The sequence below is a fragment of the Adiantum capillus-veneris genome, chromosome 24 (assembly GCF_014529385.1).
Source record: "Adiantum capillus-veneris isolate H3 chromosome 24, ASM1452938v2, whole genome shotgun sequence".
NCBI lineage: Eukaryota > Viridiplantae > Streptophyta > Polypodiopsida > Polypodiales > Pteridaceae > Adiantum > Adiantum capillus-veneris.
In genome coordinates, this window is record NC_140954.1 from 2561896 (window position 1) to 2581375 (window position 19480).

Consider the following 19480-nt stretch of genomic DNA (forward strand, 5'->3'; position numbering starts at 1 on the left):
GATTTAGGCTTGGACCGCATCATGGAATTCTTCTTCAGTTAACATTCTCCGAGTAGGAGGAGGCTTCTTGATCGCCAGTTTGATTGGTGGCTCGGTGGTTTTCTGCCACTCAGTATGTACTTTTGCGATGGATTGCTGAGACAAAAATTTTGCAAATTTTTGGTCCTTCGCAATTTTAATCATTTGCTTCGTTGCCTCGTCAACCAATTGTTGACGTTCCATCTCTTCAATCTCAAACTGAGTAGGCCGAGGTGGGCCGTACTTTTCCTCTGTTTGATCATGAGAATCTTCTTCGTGATCTCCTTCCACATTCGCAGATGCAGAAGTTGATTGTTTCTTGTTGGAATCCAGAAGTGCCGTGAGAAAAGGGTCGAATTTCTCGGTAGAAGAGAAATCGATCGTGCTCTGATACCACTGTAACCCCAAGTCTAGAATCTGTCGCGACACGAGAGAGAATCACTTATAATACTTCCCAACTTCAAAATCACAGTTCAATTTGGTCAACATGGCCCGGCGTAGTTCCGTGCCCGGAGAGATTGGCCCCAAAGATTGGCGCCCCTTTGGGTATTTCTTTTATATTAATCTTTGAGCAAAGTACAACTCCCGCAAGGTCATCCTCTCTCCGACTCTACGTTCAGATGCTCTGATAAGTGAGGCCCTTAAGGCTCTTTTATTCTTACAAGGGATGCCAAAAGCAGAGCCCCAAAATCAATTAAACTCAAAAGCAAAAGTTCCAAAAGCTTTAGGCTCAAAAGCATTCAACTCCTAAAAGTATGTGGCCTAAAAGCTGCCCCAAAAAGCAACCAAGCAAAATACGAAATTCCCTACAGCTGTCAGCGCAAAAAGCGGACCTATCCGTACAGCCTACCACGTCAGCATGTCAACGAAAATTTTGGGGATCCGTACTGCTGCCATGTCAACGTCCATATAGTCAGCACGCGTGTGTGTGTCCAAGCAGAACTGCCACATCATCAATTTGTGACAAGGGTTGACTTTATAGGAATCCTTTGCAAGATGATTTGTTCTGCCACAGTGTGTGCACTTTTAAGTTCTTTTTGTGATTGCGGTTGTAACCATTGGACGAGACCACAAAAGCGCCATTTGATTGTTGTTGACTAGTTTCTTTTCGTGCTCTTGAAGAGAGTTTATTATATCTTGAGAGATGACACATCTTCTCCAGGCTCCATGAGCAATCCGTAAAGTTGCATTTTTTATGCAATTTTAGAATGTTTGGCAATAGCACCAAAATGTTGCTCTAAGGTTATCAATGCGTCATGTGCACTGGAGCAATCATCTAAATAATGCACAAAGTTGTCGTCAAGGAATGTGAGCAGAATTCCAGGTGCTCATCTTTAGCTGCAAATTGCGCTAAGCTTTGTCGCATTCCTACTCTATCATCCTCAGCTAGCGATTTGATGACAGACCATAATTGCTTTCGCATTAAATAGCCCTGGTTTTTGCTTGCCACGTGTAAAAGCCATGGCCGTTGAATTTGTCGATCCCCTTTTCTCCCATGATGGTGCACTCCCGTGTGCGGTGAGAGGAAGGTCTTACTCGGGTGATTGGGCAGTGTCTAATCCTCGTGAGCAGTTAATTTCAATGGTTTTACAATTTGATTGTGAAGTCGCTCTCCAGTATCATGGAGTACCTCTTCACAAATTTTCAATATGGCTCAAGGTTCGGGAGATTCAGAATTGAAGATTTCACTTTTGAAGGTTATGGTGAACACAAAAGAGCTCCGTTGATAGTGGCAAGGGGGCTTTAAGAGGCTCACTGTGTTCAAGGGTTCCTTTTGCTCTAACGGAAGGGAGAGCCTTCCGTTCCTTTAGAGAGAGAGTGCAAATGATCACAAACAAAGTGAATGACACTGTGAATGAAAGTGCTGAGACTAAGAGAAATGAAATGAAATGAAATGTTATATTAACGTCTTCAGAAGGCCAGAATAACCTATGAGACCAGAAAGTTACAATGTGGTGGATCTGATACAAAATCAGCGTAACAAAAATGACAGAATAAAATGCTATGGAATCAGAAACAGCTAGTGTGATCTAAGCAAATAGGTGGGATAGCACAGAGAGAGAGAGAGAGAGAGAGAGAGAGAGAGAGAGAGAAGTACAACACCAGACGGTTGTCAAACTCTCCTCCAAGGGTCCCCCCTCTCTATGGTGAGAGAGGTCTATGCTATTGATTGCACAAATTTGGTACAACGGTCTAGATGCAATGGACTTGCCGACGATGTCGACAACAATGATGACGACGATGAGACGGGCTAAAATCTGAAAACGCTAGGGACTGAAATCTGCAAATCTACTAACTATTGAATTCTGACACTGTGTGGGCGAGGACGGCGATGGCGACGACGCGACGACGATGCCCTGAAAATGCAGATACTGAAATCTCCGTACAACGGGCTGAAACTGAAAATGCTGGCTGATCTGACTGTGCGGCGAGAATTTGCTTCGGGTAGGTGAGATCTGCAAGGTTTGGTGCTGATCTTGCGGTGTCTAAGTGCTGGAACTGAAAACGCTAATGACCGGGGCTGATCTGTCTCGCAGGGAATCTGCAAAACGCTGATGCTATCTGCAAAAACGCTAGGCCTGATCTGTGATCTGCAAAAAGCCACGGCTGATCTGCTACTACTGCTGAAAACGCTAGGCTGAAACTGCTGGTGAAAAACGCCAAAGGGTCTGTTGGCTAAAAACGCTAGGGAATTCTGCCAGTCTTGCTGAGAAGGTGCATTGCAAGTTGTAGGAACTTCTGCTGCCTCTTCTACCAGAAAGTGCTAGCGCTAGGTTTCTTTCAAAGTAACTTAGCAAAATTGCCCTACCCAGTTTCCCAACAAAGTCACTTACCAATAATAATTGAAAAATGGATAAAATAGGGAAAATAGGTTTTGTGCACTGTAAAATGCTCATGATGGGTATTGAGTGTCATACTGATGATCATGATGTGTGCAACCAGAGGATATGCAACTACTCTAAGTGCCTGGACATGCACGGCCTGCTCACAGGCTCACAAAGGTGCCAGAACACTTCCTAAGCTGACCTGAACCCTGGACCTGAAGTAGCTTGTCCACATGCACATAGGGTTAGATGTGCACGTGACATCGGGCCTTGCCAGCAAATTGGTAAAACCTTACAGCAAGTAAAAGGTGACCTGCCTTGAGTCAATGGCAATGAAATATCTTGCTGGCCCTTGAGGTGACGCTTTACCATTTTGCAATAGAGGCTAAAGAGATGTAACAAGAGGTGCTCTAGAGGTGAAGCCTCTTGCCTAACCTTGAAGTTAGTTAAAAGTCAGAAGCGATAGCTATGATGGCACTCATGATTTGCCTAATAACTTTCAAATTTTTTCCTGGCTTGCAAGTTATATCATGTTGTATAAGATGATGTTTAGAACTCATTGCCCCTTGTACCCTACATGCAGCCAAAATAAAACTACCTCTCTGTTTCTTTAGGGAACGTAAAGCCCAAAACATCATTTCAAGACGCATCCCAGTTTCCCTTCCCTGAAATGCCTAAATTGTATGGGATAAACCTCATCCAGTCATTACAGAGAAAATCACATGCAGGAATCTACTGTTCCAGAAAAAATGGGTAGCCCATAACAATTGAGCACATGGCAGTGCCAAAGGAAGTCATAAAATGATAACAAGCTAAAGATATACAAGATTTTTCTTTGAAAGCCTGAGATAAAGAGACAAGTTGAACACCTCATAACCGATCCAAGCCACTGAGATTATGACAGATAATGCCAAAGCATTTGTAAACTTCCTGTAAAGTTCCAGCTTTGCAATCATGCGCCTAGCCTGGAAGGAGATAACATTGTTAGCCCTGTGGATGTGACTCCTTAACACTCAGAAGAAATTTCAGAAGAGACCAATTCACCCAAATTCCTGTGGAGATAACTCCTCTAAAAAATAAAATGATATTCCATGTAACATAGCCTTTTATAAATTGCTCAGACAAAAAGAAGCACAAAACCCATAAATAGTGAGAACTTCCAGAAAATCCGTTTGCATACACATATTTGACAAGCTCACCCAATGCAGAGAAGCAATGCCACACGCTTTAGGAGAAATAATATGGCAAAAATATTATAGCAAATAACGCACTCACACCACACACACACACACACCCCTCTAAATCCTTCATTCTTCACATGGGAACAGGTACAGAAATTTTGAAGACATTCAACTATAGTTAACGAATGCTGGCACAAGGGAGCGCCATAGATGTAAAATTTCTAACTTTGTTAAGTGTATACAAAACGTAACTTTTATCTAAGTATCTAGCTGTCTAGAATCAATACCTGGAGTTTTTCAAGGGTCTTCGACAAAGATGTAAAGATCCAGAGTATAAAGAACGCATCCAGAATTGCTACCGGAAGGACGAGAAAAAGCCTTGCCTTCCCTGAAAGGTCACTAATGGTTCCCACATGCTCAAAAACATCCAATACTTCAGCTGCCAAGAAGTAGGTTGCACCAAGAACAATAACTTTGGATGTAAGTCCACCTAAAGTAGGCCGCACAACGCCATACCCCATAGAGACCACCAATATAAGAATACGTGACAATGTCTTCTTGAATGTTCCAAAAGTTACTGCCCAGAATGTGATACCCATAGGCCGCTTGCCTGTGACATTGAAGTTCACATACTCAAAATACCAAAAAGTGACCTCAAACATGCCAAGAGCAATAATAATAGTGAGATAGTTTTGCAATGCCAATATGTCCTTCCAATATCTGATGTATTGCAAGATCCAGGAAACACCAAGAACAAGGTAAGCCAAGGACATAAGTCCATAGAATGTCATCAATGGAGCCATCCTGCCTGGCAGATAACCAGATGGATTCTTCCAATGTGTCGTTCCCTCGATGAACAGTCCCTTTAGTTGAGGGTCACAGAAGATGAAATAAAGGTTGTACATGCCCGTCTTTGAAATATTCACTTTTTCTGCTGGCATAATGGTCTCAAGTGAATCGCCATAAAAGTGCACCGGAATCTGAAATGGCCAGTCTGGATTATCAGAGGGCCTGATGATCACTTCCCCCTGCCGGCACCCCTCTACATCTGCCAAATCCGCAGTGCAACAAATTGCAATTCGGCCTCCATATGCAGATCCCCCAATCTTATCTCTGTCAGCTGCCTCAAAAATGATGGCCTGCACCAGACTGTTACTTGACTCATATTCTGTGTGCCGCGATGCTGATTTTTGGGTGCGGCGGAATTTGATAGAGTCAAACCTATAAACAGATCAGAAAATTTTGAGCTTCTTGAGATTTTGATGTCAGGTTCAATGTGCAAGCATGTGACAAGCAACAATGCACTTAATCTAGTCTCACGATCCTTGCAATTGTTTTAGATGCACGGAAGATTACCCAATGTAAGATCTGCCATTTGCAATGCCAGAAGGGTTTTCCTTAAGCACAGAGGCATGCATTCCCTCACTGCCACCATAGAACAAATAAGCGTTCCCATTCTCAACAAACGTGCCCTTGTGGTACTCATGTACAGAGCCCTGAGCTCCCCAGATACGTGCCAAGACAAAGCACCACATGAGGAAGAGGGGGTGCGGGTGCTTCATGATGCATTTCATCTTCTTCACTGGCAGCTCGACTCTTATCAACCGTGGAAACAAATGGGCTCTCTACAAAAAATTCATTGAGATGACTTCCAACTCAAGTGTTGGTTGAGATTGATTCATCAGATCTGCTCTGTGCGCGTGCGCGCACACACACAGAGATAGCTCGAGCACAACAGAATATTCGTCGGCCAGAGCTCCTTTTCCGATCGGCCAGCCTTATGATGGCCGTGCGACACGCCAAAACAAGTAGCTTTTCATGGCATCAAAGGCAAAACATACCATTATACCATTAATGGTAAACACAAATAGGCAAAAGTAAATGGCTAACAAGAGTATTCTCGAAGAGCATCTAATGTTGCACTCTAATTTTGAATTCCGTGCCCTAGTTGCCCGCCGTCAATCCCACCGCTCGGTCTTCATTCAAGACCCTGTGTGATATAGTGTTGAGGGTGGCTGATTGGCCATCGAAGGTCAGAATTCGTTTTTACTTTGGTAAGCCTAATGAGCTTTCTTGAGCCCAGAGGTGGTTGCTTGGCATGATCTTGGCCATTGCCCTTTGCACAAATAGCACAGCCAGGAACCATAGGCTTGCTTTAAATTAATGTCCTTAAACACATTCTTTTATCATTATCATCGAAAGCAGGTCATGCATGCTATTCAGCACGTAGAAGGGCGATGGATTGAAAGCTTTAACGTACTTCTCCCTTGTTTCAAAGGTCTACACAGAGTTGGTAGACAACATCGATTGTTCTTTAGCTGATTTCATACTCGACCTCGCCCTGAAGAGTGAGAAGCAGGAAACATTTGCCGAAAGCCTCAAAAAAAGAAAATGGTGTTGAGCTTTCTGAGTACGTTACTTCATCAAAAGTTTGCTACAAGGAGAAACACAAAAGTGAGCACTCAAACCTTTCCTAGTCTTTTTGTCCTTGATGGTAGAGACAAAATCAAAGATCTTTAAAAGGAGCTTGAGCATGAGGCTTTAAGTTGAAAGAAGAGGAACAACACAAAAGCAGTGGTGGTGGAGCTAGCCTCTTCCTCTCGCTTTGTTGACTCTGCTTAGGCCAGAGTGCATCTCTCTCTCTCTCTCTCTCTCTCTCTCTCTCTCTCTCTCTCTCTCTCTCTCTCTCTCTCTCTCTCTCTCTCTCTCTCTCTCTCTCAAAAACACAGCCGTTTTTTGACCTAGTAGACAACAGTCCACTCTTTTGATCATAACTTCTTCATCCGAACTCCGATTTGAGTGATCTATAGCCTCAATCGAAGAGCATGAAGTCCTCTACGCATTGATGTAAAGACAGAAATTTTCAGAGTTATGGAAGGCGTTTCTGTAGCAGCATTTCCGAAGTGAACAGGTTCAACAAAATTGATTCTCATCAACTATTTTACATACGATGTCTTCCGGCACTCGCAAGGGTTCTTCTTCTTCAACAAGGTCCGCAACCATTGTGGAAAATGATCCAAAATCTCCTAAGTGTGGAGATAGCAACACAACCACCCAACCAACGACATCGAAAACCATGATCATGGCGTACTTGGTATCATTGCAAGAGACCGTAAACAAACAAGGCGAAGACTTACGAGCACTTGCAATGGAGAATGGCACACTAAAGGTACTTGTGGTTGAGAATGAGAATCTCATGAGGACACTTGAGATGCAAACAACACGTTTGATGCAACTTGAAGAGGAAGTCAAGGAATGTAAACGCTCTCTTGTGGACTTGAATGCTTTGAAGGAGCGGATGAGCAAAGTAGAGCATGACCATGTATTGAAAGAGGAGAAATTTGACACTATGAGCCGGGATGTATGCGACATGAAAAATGTATGCACAAACAAGTCTTGGATTGATGCATGTGGTAGCAATGTGGTTTCTAATTCCTCACTCATGCAAGCTATGGTTCAAACAAAGAATGTTGAGAATGTGGATGTGGAGGAGTTGAAGGAACGGGAGCGACGTTCCAAGAACATTGTTATTCGTGGAATTCCCGAAGAGAAGTTAGAGACACATCCTTCTCTTGCCATTGTTATTGAAGATTTCTTCAAAACCCACTTTGGCATGTCCGGAGTTATGGTCTATGGAGCACATAGAGTAGGGAAGCAAGGAGCTCCTCGCTTGGGAGAACGGCCAATTGTATGCACCATACCGGATGAGACCAAGCGAAAGATTATCCTTGATAATAGTTGGATCTATTTGAGGGATACAAAATGTTTTGTATGTGAAGATCGCACTATTAAGCAACAAAATATGCGTCGTAAGGCATATGAGGAAAAGAATAATAAAAACAAGGAGATCTCTCATGAAGAAAATGTGCCCAAGGAGGAGGCAAGTCTCTCAAGCAAATAGGGATGCGTGACCTATGAGACCGAGTTACAATTGAAAATATGCTTTTGGAATTGTAATGGATACCCATGGAATGCGGGGGTTGGCATTGATGAACTAACAAGCAAAGCCGATGTTGTACTTCTTGTTGAAACTTGGGAGCATGATACACAAAGGATTAACGGCTTGGAGGATTACAATGTACATTCATTGATGTGGTCAAAGAATCTCAAGCAACGAAGAGGACAAGGAGGGTTAGCATGTATGGTTAAGAAAGGATTGGAAGATTTTGTATCAACTGTGAAAGATGACAAGTACAAACGTTATGTATGGCTGAAAATTATGACACCAAAAAGAGCACCCATTTTTGTAGCCGGTTGCTACATTCCTCATCATGATTCTCCCTTTTATGCTTGCATGGATAGAGATCAACCATTTTCTGATTTGGAAGAGGACATTGCTTATTTCAAAGGTGAAGGTGATGTTATTGTATTTGGGGATATGAATGCTCACACAAAAACATTGCAACATGATACTCAACAATTTGATATGCCATACATTTCAAGGGAGTTGGAGGAAGTTCACTTATATGATCGTACTTCAATGGATGAGAAAGAGCCGGATCACTATGGAAAGTTACTTTTACACATGTGTAATAGCACGGGTATGCTCATTGCCAATGGTGTATCTTTGTGGAGTGGAACTAATGGATTTACATGTAGGAGACATAATGGGGATAGTGTGATTGACTATATGCTACTCTCTGAAGCCATCATGTATCGCATAAAGAGTTTTATGTTTGGTCAATGGACCCCGGAATCCGACCATCGCACCTTATGTATTGACCTTTCATGTGGAGAAGCAACTAAGCATGATAATCTCAGCCAAAGGAAAGAGAAGTTATCACTATGCATGGATTTCAAACGGGCACCAATGTACATTGAAATGGTTGAGCAAAAATTATGGATGACAAAGCTTCAATGTGATGCACCATTGGAAACTAAATGGGAAGCTTTCAAGAAAGCTATTTGTTCTTGTGCGGAAGAATGCTTTGCCATAAAGCATCTCCATGGTATCAACAAAGATAGATCACGCAAAAGGTGGTTTGATAAAGAATGTCAAGATGCTCGAAAGTCCTTGATAAAGCTTGATGCAACTATGGACAAAGACAACTATCAAAGTCATTTGCATACATACAAGGCATTGATTCAAAAGAAGAGAAGAAGATGGGAAGTAAAGCAACAAGAATTTCAAGTCCAAGAAAAGGCACATGCATGTGGAAGATTTTGGAGAAACTTGAGAGGCAAGCGGGTTGAGAATTTTGGTAACTTGAGTCTAGTGGATATGTACACACATTGTAGGCAATTATATGAGCAAGCAAATACTGAAAAAATGTCATTTTATGGTTCACTCCCATGTATGCCGTCTTTTTTTACTATTGAGGATGTATGCGGTGGGCTTGAAAAGTTGGCCACTCGCAAAGCGGGAGATCTTCAAGGTATCAAGCCGGAGATGATCAAATGGACGGGAGATCCTACCCATGAGTGGATGTGTGATATGTTCAACCTTGCACTTCAACATGGTATGCCTTATGATTGGAGTACTAATTGGGTTAAGCCTTTGCATAAAGGAGGGGATGTAAATAATGTAAGCAACTACCGGACTATAATGATTGGGTCTCTTATGGCAAAGTTGTTTGGGTGCATAATGGAGATGAAATTGAGTGATTGGGCTGAAGAGAATGACAAGCGTGCAAAGGGACAAGCGGGTTTTCGTCGATGCCATAGCACCATCGATCATCTTGTCACTCTTCGTGTTCTCATGGAGGAAAGTCGGTTGAAAGGCAAGCGATTGTATTGTTGTTTTGTGGACTTTAAGAAAGCCTTTGATATGATTCCACGTAACAATTTGTGGAGAAGGATGGAAGAACTCCAAGTGCCAAGTGAGTTTATGCTTGCGGTTTCTCGAATCTATGAGAAGGTGATTTGTCAATTGCGCATGGGAAGAGAAATTTCAAAATTTTTTGTAAGCACTATTGGGGTTAAACAAGGATGTCCATTGTCACTAACTCTCTTTGGTCTATGCATCGATCAATTGGAACAAATGGTACTTGACTTTATGCAAGAAGAAGGCATTGAAGAGGTCACTATTTGCAATGCGGTAATCATGCTTTTGTTGTATGCGGATGATGTAGTGCTTCTAGCACACACTTTAGAAGATGCACAAAAGCTTATGGTTGTCCTTGAGAACTTTTGCTTGCATAGTGGGCTGATTGTAAATGAATCCAGAACAAAGGTTATGCTTGTGAAAACCAACCATAAGGAGAAGCCATGCATTGTGTACAACAACGAGACACTTGAAGTTGTTGAGAGCTTTAAGTACCTTGGCCTTGAGGTTCCATCCAATCACAAGTGGCATGAATGTGCTATGCGTCGTTTGGAAGCGGGAAAGAGAGCATATTATGCATTTGAGAACATGTGTAATGCGGGAAACATCAAGTGTTGGGTTCTCAAGAAGTATCTTTTTGATGCATTGGTGACACCGGTTCTTCTTTATGGAGTTGAAGTGTGGGGCGGGAGCATCTCAAAGTCTACTTGGAAGGAGTTTGAGAATGTCCAAAAGCGTTTTCTTACAAACTTTCTCCAAGTTAAGACACAAACACCATATATGCTCCTACTTCTTGAGTCGGGATCTCTTCCAATTGAGGTTATGGGCATGGAAAGGGTTGTGGAGTACATGATAAAGATGCGTCAAAACCCCTCACATCGACTTCCTACAATTGCATGGGAAGCAAGCAAAAAAGTTCAAAAGACGCATAAAAGCAAGATCTTGAGCACTGGATGGATGCAAGACATAAAGAAGTGGTTTGGGAGATGGGATGCATTACACTTGCTACATGATGCTTCAATTGACTCTCAAGTGAATGAAGCTTTTCTACAATGCCAATGTATTACGGCTTGGGAGAAATCCGGTGGGTCACGCTTCATACATTACACCACCTATATTGCCCCCAACTACAAAACCATGTTCTTCGCTGAGAGAGGAAACCGTACTCACACTTACATGCTTGAGCCTATTCCCTTGTCCGCGATACGCACTATCGCAGCAATTCGGCTTAGCTCCCATTTCCTTCGATGCGAGATAGGGCGTTGGGGCAATGGAGAAGAGTCAAATCGATTGTGCACATTATGCTCATTGCAAGTTCGAGAGTCTGAGTACCACACACTACTAGAGTGCTCAGCTTTTGATCACATCCGAACTTGCTTCTCTCACATTTTCAGCCATAACTTAGACCTACACACTTTCCTCTCCCAGCCAAAGTGTGGGCTCTCCATTGCGACTCTCATCACTACAATTTTGGAGCATCGAGAGTCACTCATTAGCCATACACATACTACATCACATGTAACTTTGGTCCCATAGGTCATATTTGGCCTCCAAGGACGATAATAAAATCTATCTCTCTCTCTCTCTCTCTCTCTCTCTCTCTCTCTCTCTCTCTCTCTCTCTCTCTCTCTCTCTCTCTCTCTCTCTCTCCATTGAGGGTGCTTGCCAGTATTCTTTTGTGCGATACATGCAACACTTTCTCACATAGATTGTGCAGCATTGCTAAGTATAAACCAAAACTTGTGAATAAATTGATTAGATAAAGGGTCGTTTACTTGGTTGTCAAGCAATTGAGACAAGCTTTTGTGTGCATGTGATGTGTGTGTGTGTGTGTGAGTGAGAGAGAGAGAGAGAGAGAGAGGGATGTTTTTTAGAGGCATCATTTAGGGCAATAGATGTATATCTCCTCCAGGGTCTCTGCCACGAATCTGCAAGCCAACAAGAGGAAACAAGGCTCAACAACCGCAAAATTGACGAGCAATTTTGCACATAAAAGATCCTGGTGCTTTGTTTGTTAACAACCTACAAAATTCAAGCAGCATTTCTTTCCAAACCCTTTGTTTTTACCTTCACAATGAGGCATGGCAAAGTTAGGCTCTCAAGCAAAAACAATCCTAAATTTCATCGACTAGACGATAAAATTTTATGTGCTCGATAAAGGCCAAGTTGATCATGTTCTTCATAGTTTCTTGAGTGACGTCTAGGTTGAAGAAGAAAAGTTTATCAGCTTTAAGGTCAAAATCTGAAGGATTGTCAGGTTTTACACTAAAAAATGGGTATTGGGTTCAAGACACCTTTGATGTTTGGTATTCCTCTTTAGGGTCTTACCACAAGGCTTTCAAAGCAAGAAGAGTTTCAACTGCATGAGGCAAAGAGTGGGCATTGTACTTGGAATGAGCGATCGAGATTGAAATTGGATTATGGCCAATTGAGCTTCATGGGCTAGCAAGTGCAACACACACACACGCGTGCACACACACACACACGCACACACACACAAGTACTCCAACTCTACTACTTAATTGTAGGGCAAAGCTGGAGACTAAGATGAGAGAGAGAGAGAGAGACGTACAACCCTATGCAAATAAAATCTCCAGATTTTTTAACACCGGTTACTTTTGGATGTATGGGACACCTGCTAAGCTTTTGTTGGGCCCTCTATAGGGAATAGGCTTGGCACTCATGTGGAAATCTAGCAAGCCTATGATTGGAGCCCCTTGTGCTTTACAAGCTCTCTGAGATAAGGACGGAGATGAGTTTTTTGAGCCCAGAATTGAGCACGAGTGGTAAGCTCGGTCTCCAACCCAGAATCACCCTCTACACAGACGGAATAGACCAGATTTGAGCAAGAGTAGTAAGCTCAGTATCCAACCCAGAATCACCCAATAGAAGCATACTTGTTGCGGTAATTTATAAAAATCAACCAAATTTACCAGGTCATGGTTTATTACCTACCAGTAGGTTAACTTTATAGGTCCTATCACCAAGCAATAGGCAAGACTTCAATCATCTTATTTTAATCAAAACAAAGGTTCAAGCTAACAATCAACCAGTATTGTACGAGGAAAGCTTTATTCAATAATTTTTATTAAAAACGAAGGGGAAAGAGGAAGGTAATGCGCAGTATTGCAGACTTGCAGTAGGTCACGGAAGAAGGCAAGAAATGACAGAGTGAGCCCACCCGCCTTCCTTCATAGCACTTTAATTAGCTAGTGATGGTTAGGTGTTTATTAAAGGCACCTCTAAAAATTTTATCCCTACTGATTTTACTCCAATAATTTACCCAAGGCTCCTTAGGTTAAATAGTCCCCAGTTAAAAGACACCACAAGGATATTAACACACTATCCCTAGTAATGTGTGTGTGTGTGTGTGGTTGTTTTTAATTTAACTAATAAGACATAAATGAACTTTAGACTAGTACAAAAAAACTTAGTCTTAGAATGATCTTCGTACATGGTATATAAGAATGAGACCTCATTCCAGTAAGTCACATACTATAATAGCCATGGGAAGGTAACCAGACATTAGTCTATGCAAGACCACCTAACTCCTGCCAACCAAAAAAGGATTTATAAGCAGTGGGTCCAACCTAGAACTAAGATTCAGACTAGTTTCCAAAGCAAGCGTCCTGGTTTTTTCAAGAAGAATGAAAAAAACGTATGTATAGGACGAGTGTGTAGCTGTTTTTAATTTAAATAATAAGACATAAATGAACTTTATTATTCAAAAGATAGTTGGCTTTAGAGAAGGGTAAACATTAGTACAAAAACAACTCAGTCTTAGAATTATCTTTGTACATGGTATATAAGAATGAGGCCTCATTCCAGTATACAATGATAGTAACTCATTAAAGAAGTACTTCCCAAGTGGTATGAGCCAGTGTAATCATGGACAGACACTTGCTTCAAGCTAAAAATTTCCAATAAAGGATAGAGTCCTCACCTGCATCCAGTCAATCAAGGCAGTAGATATGTTAGTCTTGAATGCATTTTACGGGTGTCAATGGACTATATCAATTGTTATCCATGTCCATCTTACAACTTTTTAACTTTAAGCAAAAGTCCAAAGTGTAAATGTTCTTCATTTTTGTCCAACCTTCAATAAAACTTGTAAAAAAGAAACCATAAACCCAATGAATTATGTGTAAGATTTCTATATAACCCAGTTTTTGCTATTAAAAGTTTATTTTACCTATGTGTTATTTTGATCGGAAGTCCACCTTCCTTTCTGAACAAGTGACTTAGTACCATCTTTACTTCAAAGTTTTGTTTTTTCTTTAGGATTTTACATAGCTTTTTATTTAGCCAGATACCTATCCTAAAACTAAATAGGTAAATGGTATATCCATCTTTAGAACCATTAGTCAAAAATATAGTAAATTTAAAACACATCTTTCTAAGCTTTTAAACAATCAGTTGCTTGGTTTAGACAAAAAAGCATTCAGCCAAACTGATATTTTTTTTTTCAAAATTTGATCCAGCCAGTATAGGTAAACAATGCCTTAAGCCATGAGATCCATGCCATGAGATCCATATTTTTTTGTCATGTCATCTCCATTCTGGACTGCAATCCAACTCATCACATTTTACCATCAATGTGACACCAAGATCATACTAGTAGCTCATCTCTTTTCTTTCTTTTAAAAAAACCCATTTTTAGAAGCAATCTCAAGTTCGTCAGGCTCAACCCCTTAACCAGATGTTACATCATTTTTAGAAAAATATATAGTTTTAAACGTACATTGCCTTAGTGGCATGACCCTGCAACAAAAAAAATTCTAATCGTTTTGAGTCAGTACGTGGGAAACCGAGCACATAACCAAATTCATGTGTATAATGCCAGGCATGTATATGATGTAATCATGTACTATCTAATGCCAGTCACCCAAACCAAAAAAGATGGTAAACGATTTCAAAACTGCTAGTGTATGCATTGGTGTATGGCAACCCATACCATTCCAATAATTCAATATGCATGGTATGTGAAAACTACCCTTCATAACTTCATACAAACCCCTGTTTAAAATTAAATAAATAAATATATTTATGCTTAACAAAGTTTAGTTTATTGTGAACCTACGTAAAAAAACCAGAGTATAGAACGGACAAGTTTTTTAAACTACTAGTATGGTTGATAAGCCAAACCATTTATATGATATGAAAAACCAGAGCGCCTGGTAAAAAGACCAGTAAAATATACAGAGTGCGGACCTAAGAAGCGCCTTCTTTGTTGACAAGCTCCATGGTTAGGCAGTAGGCAAACTTCCAAAAACTCTCAATCTCTCTTTATACCAACACAATCACAACGCAAAAAAGACTAAGTGAGGGGCTCATGGCCAAACCTCACCTTTTATAGAGGTTTGATATTGATGCAGACCAGCAGTCGGTTCTTTCTCCAAGGTGTAAGGCATTAAACAGCAGCCACCTCGGCCCCATAGGGGGATTGAGAGGAGATGAAGACCATCATTATGTAGTAAGCGGGTACACATGGCACTTGTGTGTGAACTATACTGTATGCGATAGGTGTGATCAGCATCGTAAGGGTATCAACGACCGCCTACGCTCAATAGTGAGACTGAGTGGGAGAGAGGAGGTGAAGAGCATCATGCAGTATTTGTGTTGCATAGAGCTCCAAGTGTAGAATACACTAAGCGACATGCGTGAATGCCTTGATCGACTCAAGAATATTTATTGCGCTGCTCAGTGCTATCCACCATTGCATTTAAGGGTAGTATTTTAACTTTTAATGCACCTTTCTAAAAGGTACTTGTCACAGTTTATGCTTTAAGGGGCCACTCCCATAAGGCAAGAAGAAGGGGGGGGGGGGGGGGGGTGTTTTTATATATATATAAAAATCATCTTTTTGTGGTAAAAAAGAAGTCCTATATTTGTAAAAAAAGGTTCAAGGGGTGTTTTTATAAAATAATAAGGTAAATTCTAGCTATAAGATTACTTAAGTGTGTGTGTGTGTGTACCCGCTCTGTCCCAGGCACCATACACAATGGGTCGATAGTAGGCCCATTGTGAATGGGCCTACTACCTAATTAGAGAAATGAGGTTAGTATGGTTGAAAAGTAAGCTAGGCTAGTCGTTTTTAGAAAGAGATTTTATGATTTGTTAATTATGTCGCTTCTCTTTAATCCATTAAGGCAAAACTTGTGTATAAGTAACTTGATATCTCCCCATGCCAAGAAGCAATTAGAGGAGGAGTACATGATTAGGTATAGGAGGCCGATAAAGGTACGAAGAGCAGCTTTACATGGTCGATTACTATTCCTTTTAACGGATTCAATGGGTGGGATATCTAAAATGTCCCTTTTCCAAGTAAACTGTTGGTCATAACCACCCACACAAGGGTTAAGGAGAGTAATTGTAAAGTTAAGGAATTGTACAAAGTAGAAAAGAAGTCGGTAGATGTTTAAGCCCTTGTCCGTATGTTGGTTCTATTTTTAGGTAGTTAGGGTAGATATGACAGGTTTCATCCGAGAAAGTTTTGTTGTTGAGGCTTAATATGTCATCCATATATCTAGAAGTGTGTTTAAATAGTGAAAGTTTATTATAGTTGTCTTTATCACCCATGGTTTTGAGAAACCAATTGTATTCAAAGAAGGCTAGATATAAATTACACATAAGAGGTGAGTAAGAAAAGCCCTTGGGGATGCCTAGGCTTTGGTTAAAGCATTGTCCTCCGAAAATCAGAGTGCAATTATCAAGGACCCAAGATATATTTTTATATAGTTTATCCTCATCAAAGTGTAAGGGATGAGAAGACCGTTTTTTCTGATCCATCTAAGGTTTTTGGAGAGAGACATGTAGAAGAAACCATTCAATCTAGCATGTTTAAAGGCAAGCCTAATCATTTGTAATAGAACATCTTTCAGTCCTAATACTCTATCCACGGGTATGTTCTCATAACATTGAGTGATATCAACTGTAAAGAGATGAAAAATCTATTTAGGGAGGTTAACAGTAACTTATGTGGAGTTTTTTACTAGCCAAAAAGGATTATAGTGTATTTGGAGAAAGTTAGAGCATATATTTTGTTTAGAGGCACAAACAGATTCAAATTTTTGAAAGTACTAAGTCAAGGTAAAGGGTGATATCCTTGGTAATGTTAATAAAAATACCATTTGAGGCATGAGATATCCATCTGAATTTATGTTTGTGTAATTTATAGGTGGAAAAAAGTACTGGAAGTTTGGTATCTTGAAAGGAATAGCCTAATATATCTAGTTTTCTTGAAATAGTGTTAGTAACCTCATACAACGAGGTGTTAAGTGGTGTGAATTCCTTTTTAGAAACTCGAGAGTGGGCTATATTCCAAGCTAAGTTTTTGCATACAAGAGTGGGACAGTTTGCACTTTTATCCAGCCCTACTACAAACCAGTTATGTGAAAGCTTCTAGTTGTGGTGTGATCCAAGTGCTTTCAATAGATAACCATTTAAGGTAAGAGCGAGATTTTTGAAAAATGCATTTTTTAATCAAATTTACTAACTCTAGTAGGACTGTCTTCTCTAGTCAGAGAGTTCTAACAAGGTCAGTTAGATAGCTAAGTAATGTTGATAGAGCAAGATAAGGGTTTTTAGGAAAAGTGGGTATATGTTAAGTCCTTTAGCTAGGATTTTTGGGAATGTGGTATTCTTAACCAGTTCAAGATTACAAGTGCAGACATACTTGCCATAAGTATCAAAATCTTTACAAAAAGGGATATACTTATCACAAGTACACTCAGGAACGATGTTGCGTCTTAAAAAATCATTACAGTAAACGAGATTCTTAATATGTTGTTGATACTTCCAACCAATTAGATGATCAAGTATTTCATGATTTCCAAAAAGTAAGTCAAAACACTCACAAAAAAGTGTCTTTGGGTGTATCCAATCCAAAAGTTCATTTTGAAAAAAACAATGATCGTAAATATAATCTTTGCAAGAAGTCTTTTTGATAAGATGCTACCTTCCACAAGGGCCAATAGCAACCTGCACATCATAAGTGATCATTAGTCAAGAAGGTGCTTGATAGGGGTGTTTCTTCCTCTTCCCCTAGTAAAGCTTCACCATTTTCCCTCTACTAAAATTAGAGGATGAGCTAGGTGTTAAAAAAGACGTGAAAGGTGGCAAGAGAGTTAGGTCTTTTTAGTGAGGGAGAATCATCGTCCTCAATACATGGCTTGAGTAAATTGGTGATAATCTTCACACCTTTGTAGTTTGCATATGTAGTCAAATAAGTCCTAGGTTCATGTGATTTCAGTTCCTTAAGAATATCTAGCATAAGCCCACAAAAAATATTGACAGCAATCTGAGAAATCACTAATTGTGTAGCTTGGCCACCTAACCAAGAACATATAAGGGATATATGAAAGTCCATTGGCTTTTCAGGGAAGAGCTGGTCCAGACGGTTGAGGATACACCAGATAGCATGGTCAAACCACATAATGCTGGATTCACAAGATGCTTTAGGATCCAAAATTTGTATATGGTCGAAAAACATTCCAAATCGATTCTGTGTAGACGTCACGATTATTTTTGGCAAACTCGATGTTCCCTTTTGTCCTAATGTATAAACATGTATTGGAAGAACATTTGGAATGGTCAATAAGGTTAAGGCTAAAGGGGGCTTTAACGGGTTCTCCTTTGTCTAAGAACTGCCCGCCTTTCAGAATTTTGAGTCTACAATCTCAACTGTGGAGGCGGGAAGATTAGCCAAATAGACCCAAGTTTCACTAAGAATTGGTGCCAGAAAGGCTTTGTTAGGAAAAACCAAGAGCTGATGGTCTACACCAAAGGATACTATTTCTATTTGTCTCACTGGTAGAAAAGGAAAGACCTTGGACACTTTGGGTACCATTTCCAAGAGATTAGAGTCACTAAGGGAGCAAAGATTGTTTTGGAATTCCTTACAGCTTCAAGTGCTACACTATCTCTGCAAAAGATACCATCGGTTTGAGGGATAGTTGGAGCAATAGGGGTACTGATAAAAGAAGGATTAAGGCCACATAGTTTTTCCAGAAAGTTAGATAATTCGGCCCTAAGAAAAGAAATTAAGGCCAGCTCTTGCTAATATTGTACAAAAAGTATAGGTAACTAGTTGGGCTATGTAGTGGAAAATCATATTAACACCATCTTTGGAGTCCTTGTCCAAGGTGGCAAGAATCTTGACCCAATCATTGAAAGACAGCATGTGTAAGATAGATAGCTTTTTATCTGATGCAAGAGCCGAATCATATATTAATTGAGAAGCATCCAGACTGCCAATACATCTTAGAACAAGAGAGGTAGCCACAGAGAGGGGCTCAGAAGATAGTTCCACGCCATGTGAGAGGGCAAGGGTCTGCAATAGATAAAATTATAGGTAAGTCGGGGATTATTTTAGGTAATATGTAACACGACATTTGGCCCATCGAGCCAGAAAAGGCCTAGTTCTAATAGCTAAAGCTTTTGTTGGAGAGTGGTCCTTTAGGTAAAACCTAATTTGTTCTAAAATTCTGGTATGCTTCTTCGGGTCATGGTTTACTCTCATGCGAGCTGTCAATTTAAAGTGTTTGTGATCTTGAAAGAAAATATACAATTAGTCCTGTAGGTTGGGCCTGCAATCCTTAAACCGACAAAGTCATAGACTATAATAGCCATGAGCAGGTAACCAGAACATTAGTCTATGCAGGACCACCTAACACCTGCCAACCAAAAAAGGA

General features: G+C 40.5%; 1 protein-coding gene across 1 annotated transcript in view; it reads right to left on the minus strand.

The window, feature by feature from the left end:
- Nucleotides 1–5818, minus strand: part of LOC147425836 (uncharacterized) — a 32912-nt gene extending 27094 nt beyond the window's left edge. The window contains exons 1-3 of the mRNA XM_086498049.1: nucleotides 5381–5818; nucleotides 4312–5245; nucleotides 3713–3808 (exon numbers count right to left, since the gene is read on the minus strand). Of these exons, the coding sequence (XP_086354175.1) occupies nucleotides 3713–3808; nucleotides 4312–5245; nucleotides 5381–5598 (1248 nt within the window). The 5' untranslated portion in view covers nucleotides 5599–5818. The remainder of the gene's footprint in view (nucleotides 1–3712; nucleotides 3809–4311; nucleotides 5246–5380) is intronic.
- Nucleotides 5819–19480: the final 13662 nt, after the last annotated feature.